General features: G+C 35.7%; 1 protein-coding gene across 1 annotated transcript; it reads left to right on the forward strand.

Moving 5' to 3' along the window:
- Nucleotides 1-13099: 13099 nt before the first annotated feature.
- LOC110884179 (villin-3) lies at nt 13100-22082 on the forward strand. The gene is made up of 23 exons (XM_022131865.2): nt 13100-13324; nt 13962-14090; nt 14213-14312; nt 14408-14476; nt 14563-14799; nt 14902-15079; nt 15176-15308; nt 15421-15580; nt 15702-15852; nt 15941-16041; nt 16128-16286; nt 16945-17013; nt 17138-17206; nt 17301-17438; nt 18811-18939; nt 19613-19760; nt 19858-19868; nt 19960-20100; nt 20184-20309; nt 20388-20459; nt 20551-20836; nt 20921-21138; nt 21675-22082. Exons 2-23 carry the CDS (start codon nt 14035-14037, stop codon nt 21786-21788), a joined length of 2865 nt encoding a protein of 954 aa, XP_021987557.1. The 5' UTR covers nt 13100-13324; nt 13962-14034; the 3' UTR covers nt 21789-22082.
- The last annotated feature ends 1138 nt before the right edge of the window (nt 22083-23220 follow it).

A 23220-nucleotide genomic window follows, 5' to 3' on the forward strand; every position in this document is an offset into this window, starting at 1 on the left:
ATCAAGAAAATATTCACAAATATAAACAACTATTCACAAGTATATACACCGATAATACAATGACTCGGGTCGTTCCTAAGGCTCGCCAAATCCCCGGCAACGGCGCCAAAAACTTGACGTGTGCGCGTATATACATGTTTTTGCAATGAATCTAACACACGATTCGGTTTTAAATTTATAAAGTGATTTATACTTCAACATTAAAACCATTAAAACACACACGAAAGAGGCAAGTGTACCCCGTCATATATGTAGTAAAGTATCAGTAAGAACCAAGTATCGATCCAAGGAAATGGGCGGAGGAATAATACTAGACCTTTGTCATTAAACTACCGTTAAAAAGATAAGTTGTTTGATTTTAATTAAACTAAAGTAAGCATAAACAAATACACATAAAAACATAATAGATTTCGAATATGAAAATAGATAAGAAGCCTTGCTTAATACACAACCAAAGCATGCCAACTAAGTCGGTTTTGGCACTAGAAGCATTTGATCAATTCTTCATTTTCAAGACAGTTAGTATCCATTTCGGGAATCCTAACATGACAATCATTCAGAAAGCTAAAACGATAAACACACTTTAACCACCTAAAATTGTTCTTTAACGTGCAATTGATAAATGTCTATGAAAATCTCTTAAAAATAAGTTAGTCATCCGTTAGGAGTTTTCTAACCTCACTTAAACAAGGAAAGTGACACCGATAAACACAATGCAACCACCGAGACAAGCATAAACTAGATTAAATCACAACCGAGTTCATTTTACAAATCTTGCACATAAATTCACCAAGATAGCAATTTTGGCCTAAACTACTAACTAAGCTAACAAATCATGGCAAGAATTCATAACAACACCATTTGACTCGTTAAGGTTCTTACGTGACGGAAAGCTTTCTTGATTTACAATAATTACATTTTATTAAACCACTACCCATTTCTAGTATCATGGTGCACACATTTTAACCAAGCTAAACTAGTTAACCAAGTTTAAAGTTTACTAATACATGATTAATTAAGCTTCATTTTTCAACTATCTCAACTAACCATATACCAATCATCCAACACAATTACTTATAATCAAGAAATCAACAACAATAACAAGGTTGCAAACTAATCATCAAAGATTAACATAGAAAATACTTCCAAGTGTCATTACAAACAAAGATTAACATACTAATGGTTATAATCAAGCAAGGGATTGTTGTGTTTTTGCCCAAAGGCTACAATAATACATAAACATTAATCTAAATGCTTGAAAGATTAACAAAATTCTGGAAAGATTAGAAAACCAAACCATAAACAAGCACTAGATTAAGAATATGGAAGATAACGAAGCTAATCAGCACAATGTGGCTTGAATCCGGGTGAAAGCTAATGCCTATAGAGCCTGAAAATTGCCAGAATCGCTTCTAAAATGTCTAGAATTATGAGCAGAATGTTTCTGCAAGTTTTTATATTTTTTCAATCTCGCACGGTCGTGCACTTTATGGCACGACCGTTCACTTTTTGAATTATTGGAGTTACTGTTCACCACGACGTCATCAGATCTTGACCAGTCGTCGATCTCGCACGACCGTTCCTTTGGACGCACGATCGTGCATTTCCGGGATCATGTTGCACGGAAAACTGCACTGGTGGTGCAATCCCTGGGTTTGGCTGGACATCAGATCCGCACGGGGTGCAACCAACCGCACGCCCGTTCATTACGGGGATATGCTTGCACGTCGGGTCGCACCCTCGTTCACTGCCGGGCTGGACTGCATTTGTCGGAGATGCACGGTCGTTCACTTGGTGGCACGACCGTTCCACTTACCCAGGTCAGAATTTCAACAGAATGTTCGCAGCTTTGTCGTTTCGTCTGGAAAGTCCTCATTTTTACTATCATCTTGTCTGGTATGCTGTTTTAGGCTTGTAAACAAAAGTATACATGATTAAGTATCCGAATGACGGTTTTACGGCCGAAAACGCATAAAATGGGGATAAAATGGGGGACTAATGTCACGCCCCCCGACCCACCCTGGACGGAATCGGGTGCCGTGAGCAGTCCCGTGGTACCGGTGATTATTTTTTTTGAAAAACATTGCAGCGGAATTTTCATCAGGACCGTGAGTTAGGAAAAAATATCAGAGTTTAGAAAACACCGGATTTGATTTAAATAGATGGGATAACTCCCTATTTTAAAATGGTAGCTTTAATAAAGATAAATTTTATTTTGTAAAACAATATTTCTTTAATAAGCCATTTCTTGATGCCTTTCAGTGCCGTATCCAGCCTTATGATAATTACCTGAAACATGTTTGAAAAAGGTTTTGTCAGCGGGAATGCTGAGTGAATTCATTCCATTTTTATACAAATATATTGTTATACCTTACAGTATTAAGGTTTTATATTTATTTGCATTTACCTTACTCAATCAGTACTTTGTCACATAATAGCAATTCCAATATAACAGCAATAATATCACTCATTGGTTTACTTTCATCCAATAGTGAATTAATCAAATAACTATACTTTACTGTTATTCAATTTATCTATCATTAGGCAATTCCTATGACTGGGTCATATCACTGTTGATCATTCTTTCAACTAGTGACTCTGACCATATCACTTGTTCATAACACTGTTGATCATTCTTTCAACTAAGGTCTTTGGTCATATCGCTGTTGATCATTCTTTCAACTAGCGATTCTATTCATGGCACTGTTGATCATTCTTTCAACTAGTGCTTCTGGTCATTATCACTGTTGATCATTCTTTCAACTAGTGATTTTAATTATAACACTGTTGATCATTCTTTCAACTAGTGTCTTTGGACATATCACTGCTGATCATTCTTTCAGCTAGTGACTTTGGACATAATGATGTCTTATTACTTGGTCAAATATATTATTTCTAGCACCAAATCATGCAATTCAGAATAATGACATTTTATGTCAATTATTATAACTTATCAAAACATGTTAATTCACAAATTGTAATAATAACTTGACTACAAATAGAATACAGTATACTTGACTTTGTTATGGTATCCGCCATTTAGATTTATATATAATAATTATGGTTATGCTAACTTTCCGGGTAATAGCAATGAGAATCAAATAATGTATAATACCTCCTATACCAGTAAAATATAATAACTTAATCACTGTAAGTATAACTGGTAACTATTTAGGATTTTAGAAAGCATTTTGTAATATAATTGTTTCACAAAAAGGTGATAAAACTGTGATAAAAGAGTATGGACTCACAAACGGTGAGAAAAGAGAAATGAACTCACATTGCAGATTTCTATGGGCAAAGTTTAGTCTACAGATATCCTTGATATATTGCTGATTCAATTTGGGCAGAGTCTAGTCTACTGATTAGACTAATTCACACAAACGGGGTTGTAACTAATACAGCAATTACGACAATTCACGAGATTAAACCTTCACAACGATTAATCAGTGCAATACTCGATAATTCAATCGGATTCACAACGAATAACAGAGCATAGTCCGAATTCGAACAACACTCTAATATTCAAGTCGAAATCACGACGAATAATCAAAGTACAAGCTCAATTGAGCAGCACCTGGACTATCGTTGGATAGTTACAATCGATCGGACGTTGAATCGTAATAGCGATCGAGTTATTACCCTGATTGCGGCAGCGTTTCGAGGTTTATGTGTGTTAATTGTGGTAAACAGAGCATAACTCCGTGTATAATTCGACTTTTAACGTCGATTTTGTGCCAGAATTCAAGTCCCAACCTCTACTATTTATACATGAAATTATACCCTGTCTCGTAGCGCGAGGGGTACCCCCCATGGGCGTCGCGCTACGCGAGGGGTAACCTAGTTTCTATAGGTAGCCACGTCCCTAACTAGGCTTGCTGAGTTGATGAAATTGTGAAATTCAAAACGGCCAACAAGTTATTTAGATAATCGTAACTAGGGTTTTGCCCCCCCTGAGTTTTAGGGGCCCTGATCCTGATTCTGATTGTTCTGGAAATTTTGGGGTTAGTGCAGAATTACTTGGGTGTTTTAATTAGGTTTTCCTATTGAATAAAATAATACAATAAATGATAGTTTTGACGAGGGTTGTTACAACTAAAATATGTGTAAATTAGCGAATATCACACATCATAAAGTAAGCAAGCAATCCATGCCATCATGTTATAGTGACGAGTGTGTGATCGTATGTTACATAATAAACAAATGTGTACTAGCCATGTAATGTATGCAATAAGTGAGAAAGACGAACCTTGCAATCTGGAGCTGAGTGTCATGGTCGTATTCACGTATTCAGAACTGTTCGGTTATAGTGTGGTTTTACAAAAACGTTTTAAAACCAAGTTCACTATAACCAGTGGCTTTAATACCAAACTGTCACACCCCCAAAAACTTTCATTCATTAATGTAACGTGTTACAAAACAGTAAATACAAATCATCGTTTTCAGCGGAAGCATAAATCATTAATTAAGTGGTTCATAAACCATATGTATGATAACCATTAGACTCGTCTCACGTTTCCATGTATCTCGACCCATTACCAAGTGTTTAATTCCGTTCATTGATTTCAATGTTGATAATACCTCGGATACAAGAACCCTCCTGATTTATTTTGCCCTTTCCCCAATGCTCCTATCAAAGCATTGGGCATGACTGAGTCATTAGTTCACACCCGTCCTATCAGGTACGGGGTGAGGGTACCAAACCTAGATAGCGCTACCAACTAATACTCCGTTACCTCTCAGGTAACAAACAAGATGGGACTTAAAGGTGATAGGACGAGTATATTATCCAACATTCCCAGATTTTACCCACAAGATGTATTCCTCTCAAGAATACCCAATTGATTTACCCAAAAACCTATCCTTCTCAGGGATACCCAATGACTGTCACAACCACCGGGACGCATGCTCAAGAGGAATGAACTCACCTTTGGTTTGCTCGGTAAGATTAGTTACTTTGTTTATCAATTGATCAAGCACGTCCTAACATGGTTTACCAATAACAATCAGTTTTGTATTCACATTGAACCACGTACTTCGTCATATATTACACAAGTTACGTTGATGAAATATTCACATAATATGCATGTTATAACTGTTAGCCATGTCACACATCATTCATGTTAATCAAAGTTTATCCACACAACAGATTATTGTGCCACATACAAGTTTACTTCACAAGTCCAAGTCTCAATTAACACTTAATAGCCGGTTATCATCATGAAATCTCATAGTTGGTAGTTGGCTCATTTACAAGTTCATATCACAAGTTCGTATTTTGCAAGACACATAACAATTAACATTCGTAAACACAATCATCCAACATTACACACCATATACTTCTACTGTTCCATCTATAACCCTTACGACGAAACTTCATAGACGACGAAGAACCTATTTCGTCGAGACTAAGCATGATGAAACATCCCCCATTCTTCGTCGGTTACATATGACGAAACATCCCTATGTTTCGTCGGGTTACCAATGACGAAACATCCCTATGTTTCGTCGAGATCAGTTACAAGGTTGTGATCACATAACAACAGTTTACAGTTACACCATTTCTGTGGAGTCACTGGATCAACAGCCGTTACTTTGCACGTTATACAACCCTTTGCAATTATCATAATGAACATTCAATCATCATTCCAATCTAACTTATGCATATCATTCAGTAGTTATGGCCATGTTTTATTCAAGATAATCACTAATAATCTGCGCATGAATAACTCTAGGGTATCAACATTAGAATCAAGTTATAGGATCAAATTCATCATTAAATTCAAATTCAGTAATAGCACCAACTATCATTCTAATCACAGCATCATTCATATTAATTCGAGCATCACGTTTCACTCTTAACACATCTCTAATCATCGTATGAATTACGATCATGAGTTGAACATCATACGAGTTCTATCAACAAAACTCTAAATCATAACTATGCATCTTAGCGAATCAATCATAATCCTCCTTTTGATTAACTCAACAAATCTGTTAACACAAGAATCATTATACTATCTCATCATATATAACCCTAGCTGGTAGATTAACATTCACTTTTCAAAACAACATCAAGACATGTTACTAGCATAACTCTAAATCATGATCAGTCAACAAGTTTGCATAACACCAAGAGCAATTAATAAGAACTAAAACAAGTATGACCATACTAATCAAAGGAGTCGAGGAGGGTATGCTAGCACGATGGAGATGTTGTTTCGAGGAAGAGAGTTTGCCAAAGAGGCTGTCGTCGTGAGTCTTGGAAGCAACTAGGGCTTGCAATAGTTTTGAAAGAGAACATGTGCCCATCTATATGCATTCACGTAAACAATAGGAGAGGATGGGCTGGGGGCTTGGTTGGGCTTGGTTTGGGCTTAAAGGAACTGGGCCGAAAGCCCACACTCGGCGATGAAACACCTTGACGAAGGATCACCTTTCGTCGGGTAGTGGAAGCATGAACCAACTTTCGTCGAACAATAAGGTGGTGAAGAATCCAACTTTCGTCAAACATCTAGATGACGAAGGACCTAAGTTTCGTCGGGTTGGGTGGTGACGAAACACCTTAGTTCATAAGTTTTCATTTAATTAACCAAACCTAATAATTCCTTACTCATTTACCAATTATGCACAAGTTACAAACACAAGACAAAGTATGAAAACAGAATTATAAACAAGTAACGAGTAAAGGAAGACCTTGAAATCTCGGATTGTCACAGTATATGTCGACACACACACATAGTATGTGTGTGTGTTCTTGTATGAACCAAAGGAAGAAGAAGGAGAGGAGAAATCTGAAATTTTGCATGGATAATCTATGAATTTAGGGGTGTTCATCACATCCTAAGCATCAAGTAAGTATCTAATTCACCCTTTAAATCTTCTTGATTGGAGTACTTGGTGGGTTTTGATGAATCAACCCCAATTGTGTAAAGTGGGGATGTTAGATGGTTGGATTTGTGTATGCATGCACTAATTTAGTGTCAGTTATGATTTAATCATCTTAATTGGGAGTTTTAATGGAAGAACCCATGTTCAAGAACTTGGGGTTTTGATGGTTTATGGTTTAATATGAATGAGTTGGATGAACTAGAGATTTTGTTATGTTGATGTCTATGTGTGAATGGTACTTGTTGATTAGTAAGGAGATTTGATGAATTATGTATGGACTTAGAAGATCTTGCATAAATTAGTTATACATTGTGCGTTAAATGGTGTACGTACACCAAGTGTTTGATGAAATGTTTAGTATAAGCTAATATGTGAAATTATATGCTAAACAATGGATGAACATGTGTAGAGTTTGATAATGACATGATTGATGATAATTAGACATGAGAAGATGTATTGTAGAAGGATTTCGTAAGAAGGTGTAGTTGATGGTATGATTGGGTAGAATTATGCATTGGAACTCGTACTCTATGCTTGAATGATGAGGTGCACAGCATGTGTTGGACCAATTGCCTATTGGTAATTTAGAAATGAATGTGCACTAAGTATATAACATATGAACTTGCTAGTAAATAATGATGTTGTGATTATGTTAAATATACTAACCTTGAATGTGGTTGTCAAATGTGAGATAATGAAAGCATTAGCATGTGAAAGTATGTGAATGTGTATGTGTATATAATTTGGTGATCATGTGGTTGTAAGCATATTACATCATGAGTTTGAAATGTATATAATGTCATTAGTATAGGCTAATATGATAACACGAATATGTGAGATTAAGTAGAAAGTTCATATGATAAACCATTGACTATGAAAGTCAACTATGCATAAGTAGAAAGGTTAGGCTTTTGTCACACTTGTAATGTTATAGAATGTCAAATGGTACGTGTTATATCGATATGTGTTATATGTGATGACGAGATGAATTATATGATTTGAAAAGATATGATTGTGGGAATATGCCTTATGCTTGTTAGAATTGACAAATGAAAGTCAAATGTGAGATATGCATTCAATATGATCGTTAATATGTACAATCATGTATGCTAACAAGAATGTGATTGCGATGACATGAAAGTATAGGGATCATGTCGAGATGAAATCAAGCACGAAAGGCTAACGGGCCAAGATGAGGCAAGGAAGCGGATACGAACATAGACGCATAAGGTAAGTGATTTCCAAAATCACTTCTTATTTATAAATGAAGTTGAGGTGGTAAGTCGTTGGTGGTCATCTATGTTTGGAATTACACGGTAGAAGTGAACGGGTCAAAATGTAGAAAGAAACATAGCGTGATGCAGTAGATGGTTTGATCTTGGGGTTAAGTAGTAAAAGGATATGGGGGCTTGAATTACGGTCATGTTACGTCTTGGAAGCGTGAAAAATGTGGAAGAAGGAAGTTCGGATATCTAACGGTTGTCTTGTGAAAATTAAAAAGGAAGAAGGGTTAGAGTGAAAGAACCCGTCGTAAGCTACGGCAGGTCAGCCGTAGCTTACGGCCAAGCAGACAAGGGGAAACAGCAGCAAGCTGCCGTAATCTACGACATGTTCACTCAACAGTTGGAACGTTCACTCGTCAGCAAGAATGTTAACTCATAAGCAGGAATGTTCACTCAAAGTATGTGTGGGAAAGAAATAAGTTTGGAGATATGTATGTGTATAGATATACCTACATGTTAGTGACAGAATCCATATGTAAGCATGAAGAGAAATGAACATGCACGTAAGTTTGTACGTATGAGGCTTATTTATATGGATGTTTGTGACTAGGATACGTTAGTAAAAATTATATGAGAATGTAAGTGGTATGTAAGAGCTTGTATGTACGTATGTGTATGTGTGTGCGTACAAATATACGTATGTGTGTGTATGCACGAAGTGGGACTGATTGTTCACGAAAGAATAGCGCTTGTATACATGTATGCATGGCTACAATACTTTTGAGTATTAACGTTACTAATCAAATGCTTTGAGAATGAAATGAAATGCAGGTATACTATTGTTGTCCTTGTGAAGATTTAATGATTGGGATGCAAGAGTGTACTTGGAATGATAATCGAAAGGATTAGCAAGAGTAGAAAGAATGTGGCATGGTCATTTAATTATGTAGGTTTAGATTATGAATGACATCACCAAATATTAATGATGCGCATGTATGTGGTGATTGCAGGTTGCATGGTCTAAGAGGTTGAAGACCGAGTCAAAGAGCAAGGATTGTACGGGAAGAGCAGTCACATGACTTGTATTTATATATTACATTTGATGCATTAATTAAGAATGAAGGTTGTAAATCTTTTCAAGAAAGTGTTTGACATTTTAGAAATGAACCTCCAAGTATATAATATAGATAAGAAAGAAAGAAACTTTGAGTCGGTATTTTCCGTTGCGTTTCTTTTGGTTAAAACGTGTTAGGGTGTTACAAAATCATCGTGTTCTTCTCGCTTTTATTTTATTTTTTTTATGCGTGAATAATCATTTGTGCATCATGTGTGTCATTAAGAAGATTATTTTCTTTAAACAAATCTTATTATAAACAAAATACAAATTCTTTCTATAAGCAACAAGCCGCCGTAGCACACCGCTCAAGGAGACCGGAAAACACAAGATTTACACGATATGGTCATTCCAAGTTCTTTACTTCCCCTGTTTTTGAACCATAGAAATATTAGGGTCATGATGTCTTCAAAAATCTTGGGTATTAACTATTACGGTTGTGTTGTTGAAAACTTTACACCTTAATCATTCAATGCAATTTACAACTCTACTCATTGCATTTCTCTATTTAATACAATGTACAACCATTTATATACATTAAACTTTGAGTTACCAAATTCTCACTTTTCCTTCAATTCTCTATAAAAAGTCTTTCTTCTTCTCAACTTTTTCTACGAGAAGATACACGAAAGTCTAAAACTAGAAAATAAAACAAGAAAGATGTGGAACGGAAGTCTGGCATTTGTCTAGAGAAAGTAACAACTAGAAAGCGGTGTGAGCTTGCAGATGTGAAGTATAAACAAACTTGGCTAGCCGTCGTCGATCAAAATCAGAACAACCAGAAAGTACATAACTATGCAGCTCAAGTTTATGGTTTTTGATCCGGTTCTAAAATCATTGCAATGAAGAGCATCTTTATATACACACACATGACACTAAACATATTATATGGCATATAAGAATAACTAACCAACTAACTCATAACTAATTAAAAATACCATGAACCAATAGAAACATAACACACAAATCTATGGAATAAAAATCAATAAAGAATATACTCTTATCATACATAAATACCATATGTCATTTATTTTCTTTATGTGAGTTGCCTTGTTTTTTACAGTTGTGTTTCTAGGTGTAGTGTATGGTCATAGATATGTAACTATGTGTATAGGCTGTTTTGTGTTGTCATATTTGTTCTGTTCTACCATGCACTATTTCGCAACTCATACTACATTGGTAGCTTCATACACACCTCATACTCTATTTATTTCTTTCCTGGGTGTTTTAGAGCCGAGGGTCTCTCTGGAAGCAGCCTCTCTATCCCTAGAGGTAGAGGTAAGGTGTGCCTACATCCCACCCTCCCCAGACCCTACAAATAGCTTTGCTATTTGTGGGATTTTACTGGATATGATTGATTGATTGATGTGAGTTGCCTTGTTCCACCAAAACGTGATTACCATAAGCGGACCAAACCAAGCCACATTCTCCTTCACTTTTCACATAAATCTAACCACCCGTTGTTTGTTTCAATCTATCAAATAATAATAAATGACTGTTCACTACTAGTCTTATATAAGTTGCTTTGTATATATCATTAATAATAATTTAATAAATTAATAAAGGTAGGCTAATAACTAATAATAATAATCCCACATGATTTCATTTAAAATATAGATGGTGGGGTGAAAATAGTGATGGTTACATGTCCAAGAGAAGGGATCGCGGGTTGAGTTATTGGAACCAAGACCCACCGCCTTCTTTTTCACATGAAAAGCAAAACCCCACTTTCCTTTTCAACATTCCTTCATACAACATGTTTTTATTTATTTATTTATTTATTATATAAGAGAATAACAAATCTTCTTCTTATGTTTTAAAATAAGTACTTTATAAGTGTAATGAGTTACGTAAACTTATTTTTGCCTACACTTTAAGTTATTGGACTTTTGTAAGGCCTTATACTCTACGTAATTCATATGAACGGTTTATGAGGTAAATTAAAACTTTATCATTACTCACAACTTTTGAAAGTTAAATATGTTTTAATTCAACTAGTAATATGAACCACGGATGATGCATCGTGAGGCCTCTGCAAACATCAAATGGATTAGTGCAAGCATTATATGATGCACTGATTCATTAATCATATGAAAATGTGTGTTTCAGCGTATTCGATTTAACTCAATGTAACCAATGTAAGCATTGCGGTTGGATCAAAACGTAAAGTAAATCAAATTTATACCGTATAATTATAACATATTACATGTAACCCGACTTATACATAAGAAAGGAACAAAAACGCATAAAACGTCTAAAATGAAAAAACTAACATGTGAAATAAAAAAAAGATTAATTAGAGCTTTTAGAAAAGGAAAAAAAAGAAAAGAAACTAGAAAAAGACAAAAGAAAACACATTAGGTAAACATAAATGTTTTGTAAAGCGCAAGGACCAAGGTTAGGAGGTGTAAACACCAGCGCCTTTGGGTTTTAGTATAGATATATAATACTAAGTTTACCTGTCACATGTTGTTGAAAGGTATAGTAACTTTAATTTAAACCGTCGAATTAAAACGTATTTTATTCGATTCAACTCAGTCGAAACAAAATTTACGTAGAAAGGTACATCAACCGGAAACGTACATAAAATAAGCACAAAAAGGTATTGTGTTTGACGTTACGTGTTCCGAAATTTTTTTTACGTCAAAACGTAGACTAACTCGAATTTATGACGACAAATACATAAAAATACGCACATAAAAGTTATTTTTAAAGGAAAGGAACGAAAGAGATCAACTCAAAACTATAAAACTCGACGAGGTCAAAATGACATTTTACGATGTTTTCAAACACGACAAATTAGTTCTTTAAAAAGAATCCAACAAAAGAAAGTTATGAAAGAAAATTAAATTAGTAAAAAATTTAATAGCTTACAAACGTATAATATATGTGGTACAGAGGTAAAGTTGGAACAATAGAAACTAGAGAGGGTAATTTGCAAATGGAGAATTAGCCTGAGGGCCAAAATTGTCCCTTTTGAAAGTTTAGGGGCAAGTAAAATGGATAGTAGCCTTGGGGATAAAATTGTCATTTTTGAAGCTTTGAGGGTAATTAAAATGGAGTAGTAACCTAGATGTTAAAATTGTCATCTTTGAAAGTTTAAAGGGTAGCAAAGCTGGTGAGAAACTCTACCGACTTTCCTTTTTAAGATAGTATACAATTGTTTGTTTGCTAGACATCTTTAGCCCTTGAAAAAAAAATGTTTGTATCTTTTAGTAAAAGAAAAAAATAAGGTCCATAAACCATAAACCAAAAACCAAAAACCAACAACCTCCTCTATCTGTCTTTTCTTTTCGCTAGGTTCTCCGACACTCCTTACTATTTTGTTCTAGGCTTGTGTTACTTTCTTGTGCGGTTAGATTGCATTTGTGTATACCCCCGTTTGATCTATCACTTGCAACACACTTTTGACTCAAATCACAACCCACCTATCTTACAAGTTTCAAGACTAATGAGCTCAACAAACAAAGCTTAAATGGTGATCAATGGATGCACTCAAAGATCTAGGCTTTGCGAGATGGAACCACATCATCAAGGGATGACCTCAGTAATCCTAGTCTCATCAAATATCCACTGCTCAATATACATTAGTTTTGCTAGTAATAAATTACCATTTTTTATGATTTTATTTAGGTTTACTAGATGTTATTATGTTATGAACATTTAAAAAACTCAATTACACTAATTGACCCTCAAGAAAATAAGACGAAGAAAGAAAAAAAAGAAAAGAAAACTAAAAGGGTCGGCATGGGCGGTGGCATTGTCACCGGATCTTCACCTCAAATTCAACCTTTTCTTTCTCTCTTTCCATAATTATTATCCTATATATACGTATATACGCCTTTTCAATCGCCATTTCTGTATCCATACACTTGAAATCTCAAAAAGAAAAAGAAAAGTATTTCAAGGCAAGGAAGAACCAACCCATAAAACCCAATTATTAACTTTCTTTCTTTTTACTACTCTCTCTCATCATCTTTCTCTCTCTATAATATACTTTACTTTGCCAGCTTCGCCTCGCTCTTCCTGTCCTTCTTGCCGTTTCTTCTCTCAATTCATTTCATCTTACACTTTTCCCACTGAGATCTGAACCCAGGTATGTGTTTCTCTTCATCCATCCACTAATTTCATCTTTTTCAAACTTAATCTCTATACTGTCAACTAAACTGGATCTCAATTTGATGACCCGGGACTTCAATTGACGCTTTGTTTACCCTTTTGATGATCTGGGGTGCTGTTACTTTGTTGGTTTGATCTAATTGAATCTTTTTCTTGTTTCTTGTTGATGTTGATGTTAAAGATTTTTGATTTCTGATTTCTGATTGATGTAATTGGTTGGATCTATTGATGCTGTTGGGTGTGATTTGGGATATGTTAAAAATTGAAACTTTATTGAATCAGGAGAAAATTGTTGGTTGAAAGCCTACAGATGTCAAGAGTGATGCATAAATTAGTCAACTTTTTTCAATTTTTCATATTTTTTTTTGGGGATAATTAACTGATTCAATTGAGTAATAAAACTGCTCATTTATAACCTTTAATGTTTTAAAATAACACATGCTTTTGTTTGTCCTTTTATAACTGTTTTACTGATGTAGTTACCGGTTTTCGGATGATAATCTCTGCTGTTATTTGTGTTAGATATGCACATGGAGACAGATAACAGATTTGTGTGAATTCTTGTATGCTGATGCAATACTTATTAAATCACATGAATTGTATGTCATTTGCAGTAAATTACAATAGCGATTGCATCGTTGGATTCTGCATTTGTTTAAAGAAAATACAAGTTTAGAAGATTACAATATGGCTGGCTCTGCTAAAGCTCTGGAACCAGCATTTCAAGGAGTCGGTCAGAGAGTGTATCCTTAATGAATTGCTTACTTGCAAAATATTAAAAATCTGTTTATATGTTAATATTGTTAATTTATTTCAATTTTTCAAGCGCGTTTGGTGTATAGGACTTTTACTTAACACCTTGTAGAGGAACCGAGATATGGAGAATCGAAAACTTTCAGCCAGTACCATTGCCCAAATCTAATTATGGGAAATTCTATTCTGGTGATTCGTACATCGTATTGCAGGTGCTAATGATGTTTTACACTGTTCTTAGTTTCCCCTTATGTGCATCGTATTTTAATACCTTCGAGTTTACATCTTTTCTAATGCGTTTGTACAGACTACTTCCGGTAAGGGCGGTGCATACTTTTACGACATACATTTTTGGCTGGGAAAAGATACTAGCCAGGTAAAAACAAAGTTATTTTATTTATTTTTCGTGAATTTTTTTACGTTATATTTGCTTAAGTGGCGTTATTTCATGACGAAAATCAGGATGAAGCTGGAACAGCAGCGATAAAAACAGTCGAACTTGATGCGATTCTCGGTGGGCGTGCAGTTCAATATAGGGAACCGCAGGGTTATGAGTCTGATAAGTTTTTGTCTTATTTCAAACCTTGTATTATACCCCTTGAGGGCGGTGTTGCTTCTGGGTTTAAGGAAACCGAAGAAGAAGAATTTCAAATACGATTATACACGTGCAAAGGAAAACGAGCTGTCAAGTTGAAGCAGGTGTGTGAACCCATATGTATATACATGTGTGTCTGTGTATGTTAAGGATGTGTTTATATTATATATATGTGTGTGAAAGTATAAGTTGTGTTCTTTATTCAGGTCCCTTTTTCTCGATCCACATTGAATCACGATGATGTCTTTATCTTGGATACTAAAGATAAGATCTTTCAATTCAATGGGGCAAACTCAAATATCCAAGAACGGGCTAAAGCGTTGGAAGTTATTCAGTTTTTAAAGGATAAATATCACGAGGGTACATGTGATGTCGCAATTGTTGGTAAGACACGTTTCATGTGCATTTACTTTAATCATCCAATGTTGTATTTTTATGTGTTTCTAATCATTCTTTTATCATTTTCCGTAACAATATTAGATGATGGGAAACTGCAAGCGGAGGGTGATTCCGGTGAATTTTGGGTGATCTTTGGTGGCTTTGCTCCTATTGGCAAAAAGGTTGCAAGCGAAGATGATACGATTCCCGAAAAGACTCCACCGAAACTTTATTGGTATATTTTCCCTTATGTTTTTCCATTTATGTTTATGTATGTGGATGAATGTGATGAAAAGACGTGTAGACTGATTACGATGCTAACGTGCAAGTTGTGTTTTTCGTTGCAGCATTGCGGACGGTCAGGTTAAGGATGTAGATGGCGAACTTTCGAAATCTTTACTGGAAAACAACAAATGCTATCTATTGGACTGCGGTTCCGAGGTGTTTGTTTGGGTCGGTCGAGTAACACAAGTGGATGAAAGAAAAGCTGCCATGCAGGCTGCTGAGGTAAGCCATGGGCTGGTCAAACGGGTTGGGTAACGGGTCAACCTGCGTGATTTTTTTTTCTCATTTTATAATAATTTAATTGTCAGTTATGATTTTAAAACATTATTGTAAACATTTTTAGGAGTTCATTACGAGCCAAAATCGGCCCAAGGCAACGCGTGTAACTCGGCTTATTCAAGGTTACGAAACACATTCATTTAAGTCAAACTTCGAGTCATGGCCATCGGGTTCAGCACCTTCTGCTCCTGAGGAAGGTAGAGGAAAAGTAGCAGGTAATTTTCGCTTTCCTTTATATATAAAACGCTACTTTAACATTTTCAATGAGTGTATGAATTATCCCGCTTGTTTTTCTGTTACTAGCTCTATTGAAGCAACAAGGTGTTGGTCTCAAAGGGCTTGCAAAAAGTTCTACGGTTACTGAGGAAGTCCCACCTTTGCTTGAAGAAAATGGAAAAATCGAGGTTTGTTCACCGGCAATTTACGTTGCTCGTTTCCTTTTTTCGGTATACGCGATTATATTTATTTATTTGTTTTTTGTGTGTTTTAGGTGTGGCGGATTAATGGAAGTGCTAAAACACCTGTACCAAAGGAGGATATCGGTAAATTTTACAGTGGAGATTGCTACATTGTTCTTTATACCTACCATTCCAATGAAAAGAAAGAAGATTACTACCTGTGCTGTTGGATCGGTAAAGATAGCATCGAGGTAGTACACACCGCATTTGATTAGCTTTTTTTGTATGTTTTAATTTTAATCCATGTTTGTGATTAGGGGTGTGAATTTCTGACACGACCCGAACCTAACACGAAATTCGCATGTTTGGGTTTAGAACAGGTTCGGGTTAGTGTCAGGTTGAACCCGCGAACCTGTTTAGCTAAACGGGTTGGGTTTGTTTCAACCCGGTCGGGTTGGCGGGTTGACCCATTTAACCCATTTATATTTTATCTTTTTTTTTTTAACAATATGTTTCATGTCAAAAATCAAATTGGGTGTTTATTTTATGCCATAATTATAACTTAAAAGAGAAATTGACATAAGATTTTGTAATTAAAATGTAATTGTATTATATACATTTGTGTATTTTTTGTAGTAAACTTTAATCTAATTTTAATATATTAATTTGCGAAAAACAAACGAAAAAAAAATCGGGTTGAACGGGGCCGTGTTCGGGTCAACCCGTGAATATTCGGGTCATGTTGGATTCGTATGTATGACACAATTTTCGGGGTTTGGGTCATTTTCGGGTTGGTCTAAAATTTTCGGGTTCGGGTCGGGTTGAACCCGCCACCACACAAACACGACCCGGTAGCACCCCTATTTGTGATCTATCTTTGAGATAAGATGACATATCTTGCAACATCAGGAGGACCAAAACATGGCTGCTCGGCTAGCTACAACAATGTTCAACTCACTAAAAGGAAGACCGGTTCAGGTGGTGTATTTATCATATTATTATTATTATTATTCATATTTATCCCGAATTTTAATTTTATTGTTGCGGTGATGATAAAGAAATGCATGTACGCATTATGGAACCTGCTATCTTTCTTTTTCAGGGTCGTGTATATCAAGGGAAAGAACCGCCACAGTTTGTTGCAATTTTCCAGCCAATGGTGGTGTTGAAGGTACTTCCGCCATATTCGTAATTTCTGAATTGTACTTTGTGATATTAAATTCAAATGTTATGAAAATAAGTGATAACGATTATTGGGATATTAGGGTGGATTGAGCTCTGGTTACAAGAACTACGTTGCAGACAAGGGATTGAACGATGAAACCTATAGTTCAGATGGTGTAGCCCTCATTCAGATATCGGGTACTTCCGTGCATAATAATAAAGCCGTCCAAGTAGAACCGGTATGCTCCACTTTCAAATATATTTTAAAAATTATTATTATGTATGGCTGCTGCTTATTCATTCTCACTTGTTAAGTATAATTGTTGGAAATAATCATCGATCTTAAGTTCGTTAGTTTAGTTAGAAAACTTTGTTAGTAAAGTTAGTGATCTAAATGTAAATATGCGAAACATTGAGCTAGTATTGTAAATAGTTAGAATTATAAACGGTACGTCGCGTTACGGTTCGCCGGCAGGGTTCTGGGCAGTATAAATAGGCCGGTGGTTTTCATTGTAATCATCTGGTGCAAAAGGAAGCGAAGGTGGTGAAGATTGTCTTGTTTGTTCCGCATGGTGGGATCTGTATGAAGTTTAAGACTTATGTGGATGAAGGTCACACGGGATTTTTTTTTTTTTTTTTTTTTTGATAAGAGAATTCCATGGATGAAAGCCACGTGGGATTATTATTTTTTTGTTAAATGAATTACATGGTTTGTAATATTAAGGAATTCCTTCATTGAAAAGATTAAAAGTTGGAAGTCAAACAAGGAGGTCTTTCTTGGGATCAATACACGGGAGGTGGCATGTGGTGTTGTCACGCGCGATGTGGGAAAGTGCCAATAGGACTGCATGGTTCTGGTAGTGTTTGGCAGCAGTTAATCAAGAAGAAGCGGTAGATTTAACCGGGTTTGATAGTGTTTTGTTTTTGGCGTAGACTCTTTCTCGTCAAGGAGGGAAATCGCAACAAGGTGTTCGATTATAATTTGGCGGAAAAACCAACGGGTGTGTCGCGGAAGGAACAGAAGAGCGAGGAGGCTTAGGGATTCGTTTGGCGACCGAGGGACGGAACAACAGGTGGTTGTTGTCTTTGTTGGTGGGTTGATATTAGTTGGAGGCTTTGAATCTTGTCGTGTCTAGCAAAGGAAAGAAGAAAACGCTAAGCGGGAAGCTTGTTTTTTTCTTTGAACGGTGGTCAAGAACGGTGTAGTTTTGGTGACCCAGGAAGAGGGATATCAAGATCGATCAAAGGATTGAAGTTGTGTTAAAGGAGCGGATATGAAGAAACAGGTCCAGTTCAAGATTAAAGTGGAGAATGAAGACCTTAATCTTAATCTTGAATTAAGGAGATAAGGATAAAGACGGGTTATTGATAATTCTTGGTGAATTATTTATTAGGTCTTTGATATTCTAATTAGGGATAATTGTTGGTTTATTAGATATGGTTATCTTGTTAGGACTAGAACGAGTCTACTTTAAATAAATGGTTAGGTCTATTGTGTTTGTTGTGCTTTGATTGATAATTAATAAAAGAGTCAAACAGTTGGTTTAGTCTCGTGTTTTTTTTTGTGTTCGATCAAGGGCCTGATTTTCCAACAATTACGATCTCTTTCAGGTGGCAACTTCATTGAATTCTTATGACTGCTTTCTTCTTCAATCTGGTTCATCATTATTCACCTGGCACGGAAACCAGAGTACGGTTGAGCAGCACAACATAGCTGCTAAAATTGCTGAATTTTTGAAGGTATGATTTTAAGCAGTGAACTTCTTATTATTAATATAACATTTAAGGGTGCTTGGCTACAGTGCCAAACACCCTATACCCCTTCAACTTTCAGCATTTATATTTATGCCCCCTCAATTTTAACTTAAAAACACTATTTTCTTCGTAGTGTTTTTTGAAAATGAGTCAGGTCTAATATAATACGTTTACGTGCTTATTTTTATGTATGTTTTCAGTTGGTCTACGTTTTGACGTAAATTTTGTTCTGAAACGAGTCGGGTCAAAATATACTATGTTTTCATTCGATAGTATAAATTCGAATTCTTTACATTTCGAAGCTGCCGCAACATGCGACGGGTAATAAACACTATTATGCACGTATCAGTATAAAATATAAATTCAAGTTGGTTTACGTTTTGACGATTTTTTTTTTTTTTTTTTTTTTTAAGAAATGAGTTGGATAAATATAATACGTTTTCATGCTTATTTTTATGTATTTTTTCAGTTGGTCTACCTTTTGACATAAACTTTGTTTGGAAATGAGTTGGGTCAAATATAATATGTTTTTATTCATCGGTATAATTTTGAGTTACTTTATGTTTCGACGCTGCCAAATTACTAGTTTGTATATATAAATAGAATGATAATGTAATCATTATTTATGGTCCATAATATTTTTTTAAAAATCGTTCAGCCCGGTGCCAACATCAAGTTCGCCAAAGAAGGAACCGAGAACTCAACTTTCTGGTTTGCACTCGGAGGGAAACAAGGTTACACCAGCAAAAAAACCGCACCGGAAACCAGCAGAGATCCTCACTTGTTCGCATTCTCATTCAACAGAGGTTTTATTTTACGTAGTTATTTTTAATATATTTTTAATTCAATAAATGCTAAAATCTGACTAATTTTTATTTCTGCCGCTCTGTTGTTGATTCATAGGAAAATTTGAGGTTGGTGCTTCTTGTTGTATATACACAGTTAACTTAAATTATTTATTTCTCCGTTAAAAGATTGTTAAGTTATGTATCCTTTGTATGGCAGATCGAGGAAATCTACAACTTTTCACAAGATGATCTGTTGACCGAGGATATGTTAATATTAGATACACACGCTGAGGTGTTTGTTTGGGTCGGTCAGTCTGTAGACTCGAAGGAAAAGCAAAGTGCCTTTGAAATTGGACAGGTACTCGTTTAGCATAGTTTCTATCTGTTATACGGAAGCTTGTTTATGTTGTTTAATATGTTTTTAATGAAACTTTATATCAGAAATACGTAGAGTTGGCTGCATCTCTAGATGGGCTATCCCCATGTGTGCCTTTATACCGAGTTTCGGAAGGAAACGAACCTAACTTCTTCACAACATTCTTCTCTTGGGATCCTGCAAAAGCCAATGTATGCTTCGTTCTTATTTTCTTAATATTTCGCTTATAATATGGGAATTATCTTGATTTTTAAGTAAAATGCGATCAGGTTCAAGGGAACTCATTCCAAAAGAAGGTTTTGCTACTATTCGGGTTCGGTGGAGGCGGCAATTCCGGAGAGGTAAATCCGTAAACGAATCCCAAAAGCATGCTCGAACCTATCGAAAATTTTTGTTTGTGTTTTTTTTTTTAAGATTTCTGATTTTTAACAGAGTCAGGATAAGTCAAACGGAAACCAGGGTGGGCCCACTCAAAGAGCCTCAGCGTTGGCGGCCTTGAACTCCGCTTTCAAATCATCACCGACCACTAAATCTTCAGCTTCTCCGAAAGTACCGAGTCGAGGTTCACAGAGAGCAGCTGCAGTTGCCGCTTTATCTTCGGTTCTCACTGCTGAGAAAAAGGGATCATCCGATGCTTCTCCAGCTCGGCCCGTTAGAAGCACTGATGCTTCTCCAGCTCGGTCCATTAGAAGCCCACCGTCTGAAACTGTCTCACCTGGTAGTTAACCGTTTCCAGTGATTCTGCATATTCTTACTGTGGTTAAAAAATCTTTGAATCGAAACTAAAGTATCCGCTTTGCAGCTGTAGCCAAAAGTGAAGAACCTTCTGATAGTAATGAAGGTTCGGAAGTTACCACCGAGACATCTGACCCGGTTCAAGAGGCCAATGGAGACGGTTCAGCGCCGAAGCCAGAAGAAAATGAATGTGAGAGTGTAAACAGTCAAAGCACTTTCAGTTATGAACAACTCAGGGCTAAATCCGAGAATCCAGTTAAAGGAATCGACTTTAAAAGAAGAGAGGTTTTTTTCTTTTCTTTTCGTTATTAAATAATTCGAGTAAAATGCCTTTTTCGTCCCTGAGGTTTGGCCAGTTTTGAGACTTTCGTCCAAAGGTTCGTCTTTTTCGCATCTGGAGCCAAAAGGTTTGAAATCTTGCCGTTTTCATCCGGCTCATTAACTCCATCCATTTTTTTCCGTTAAGTCAGGTTTTTTTTTTTGTTAACTTAAAGGGCAATCCAGTCTTTTGAATACTTGTACATTATGCTAAATGCTTTGACGTAAAGTGAAAAAGACTGAATTGCCCTTTAAGTTAACAAAAAAAGACGAAAATACCCCTGACTTAACGAAGAAAAATGGATGGAGTTAACGAGCCGGATGGAAATGGCAAGATATCAGGGTTTTTGGATCCAGATGCGAAAAAATAAACCTTTGGACGAAAGTTGCAAAACTGGCCAAACCTAAGGGACGAAAATTACTCAAATAATTCGATCAGCCGAATATCTTCAGTTGTTGTTTTGCATAATAATATGGTTTTTTTTTTTCTATCGGTTATTTAGGCTTATCTATCTGCTGAAGAATTCGAGGCGGTACTCGGGATGACAAAAGAGGCGTTCTACAAAATACCGAAATGGAAGCAAGACATGATGAAGAAGAAAGTTGATCTGTTCTAGGAATTGAAATGTGGGGCAAGATAAGATTTATTCTTTGAATTCTTAGTTTTTCATTGTGGTTGTGTTTTGATGATTATAGGAGTTAGTATGGGTTGATTAATGCCCGAGTAAAGAGTGATTTTTTTGCCTCTCTTTTGCTGCTGCTGCTGAATGTTTTTTGAATTAAAAAATTGTATCTGGGTTTGAGTTTGTTTGTGATATTTATTTATTGTTGAAAAAGACTGTAAATGGTGATGTGTTTGTATTTGAGAACTCAGATATTAAGGGTTAAAAGAGTATGTTGTTTGGTATTTACGCATTTCGTGTTTTGTAACATCCAGTTTCTGGTTCAAGACTGTGGGTTTCGGATTTTATTTAAATTTCAACTATATTGAAATTCTAGTTATAAAATTAAGTTTATTTTAAAAGCTTAAATTGCTAGAAAATCTCATCAGTAGAGAGCTTACATAGTTAAATTTTTTGAAAACTAGGGTTAAGACCCGCCCGCGTTGCGGCGCGGGTACATCGTAAACATTGAATGGATTAGTCCAAACGTTATATGATGCATAAACCATATGAAAAAACACATTTCGACGTATCCAGTTGAAATCAGTGTAACCTGTATAAGCATTGTGAATGGATCAAACGTAAAGTAAATGGAATTCATATCAAACAATCATAATGTATTATATGTGACCCAACTTATACAAAGAAAACGTAACGGGTATGAAGGAAAGTATGCACATGTAATCGAAAGGGATTAATTAGAGCTTTCAAAAAAATGCGAGAAAAAGAAACCATCATTTAACTCCACTCGGTTCGAAACAAACTTTACGAAACGTACATAAAATAAACACGAAAACATATTATATTTGACCTGAATCATTTCTCAAAAAAGTTTACGTCGAAACATAGAACTTGAATTTATACGAAAACGTACATAGAAATATGCACGTAAAAATGGTTTGTTTAAACGAAAACGTATTATATTTGACCTGACTCGTCTATAAAAAAAGTTTACGTCGGAATGTAGAAGAAATCATATTTACGCATACCCGTACATAAAATATGCACGTAAAAATAGTTTTTAAGTAAAGGAAGTATAGGGGTAAACCGAAACAAAAAATTATTAAAAAAATTAATAGGTTAAAAACGTTCGTAAAACCGTGCCAAGTAGCACCAATGCCACAACCACATCGACTCTCAACATCGTAAAAATAAAATAGATAAAATGGTAAAAATTACACTGAACGAAAAGCAGACTAAAATCGTTGAACTACTCACACCCGTTACAGTGTCTTAATACGAAGAAATTAACCAGAAACGTAAAACGTAGAAAATAATAACTTAGTCGATCTACGACCCGCCCGTTGCGGCGAACTTTTCAAAAGGGGAAAAATGGACGCGTTGCGACGGGTCTGTCAAATATGAAAAAATAGAGCAAAAACGTTCA

The sequence above is a fragment of the Helianthus annuus genome, chromosome 6 (assembly GCF_002127325.2).
Source record: "Helianthus annuus cultivar XRQ/B chromosome 6, HanXRQr2.0-SUNRISE, whole genome shotgun sequence".
Taxonomy (NCBI): Eukaryota; Viridiplantae; Streptophyta; class Magnoliopsida; order Asterales; family Asteraceae; genus Helianthus; species Helianthus annuus.

What these genes read in the sequence shown, in the direction of transcription:
- LOC110884179 (XM_022131865.2), top strand. Translation starts at nt 14,035, where the DNA reads ATGGCTGGCTCTGCTAAAGCTCTGGAACCAGCATTTCAAGGAGTCGGT. An exon ending in AAGAAAATGGAAAAATCGAG is followed by an intron (nt 16,042 to 16,127) that starts GTTTGTTCACCG and finishes TGTGTGTTTTAG; the next exon opens with GTGTGGCGGATTAATGGAAG. An exon ending in GAGGCGGCAATTCCGGAGAG is followed by an intron (nt 20,460 to 20,550) that starts GTAAATCCGTAA and finishes GATTTTTAACAG; the next exon opens with AGTCAGGATAAGTCAAACGG.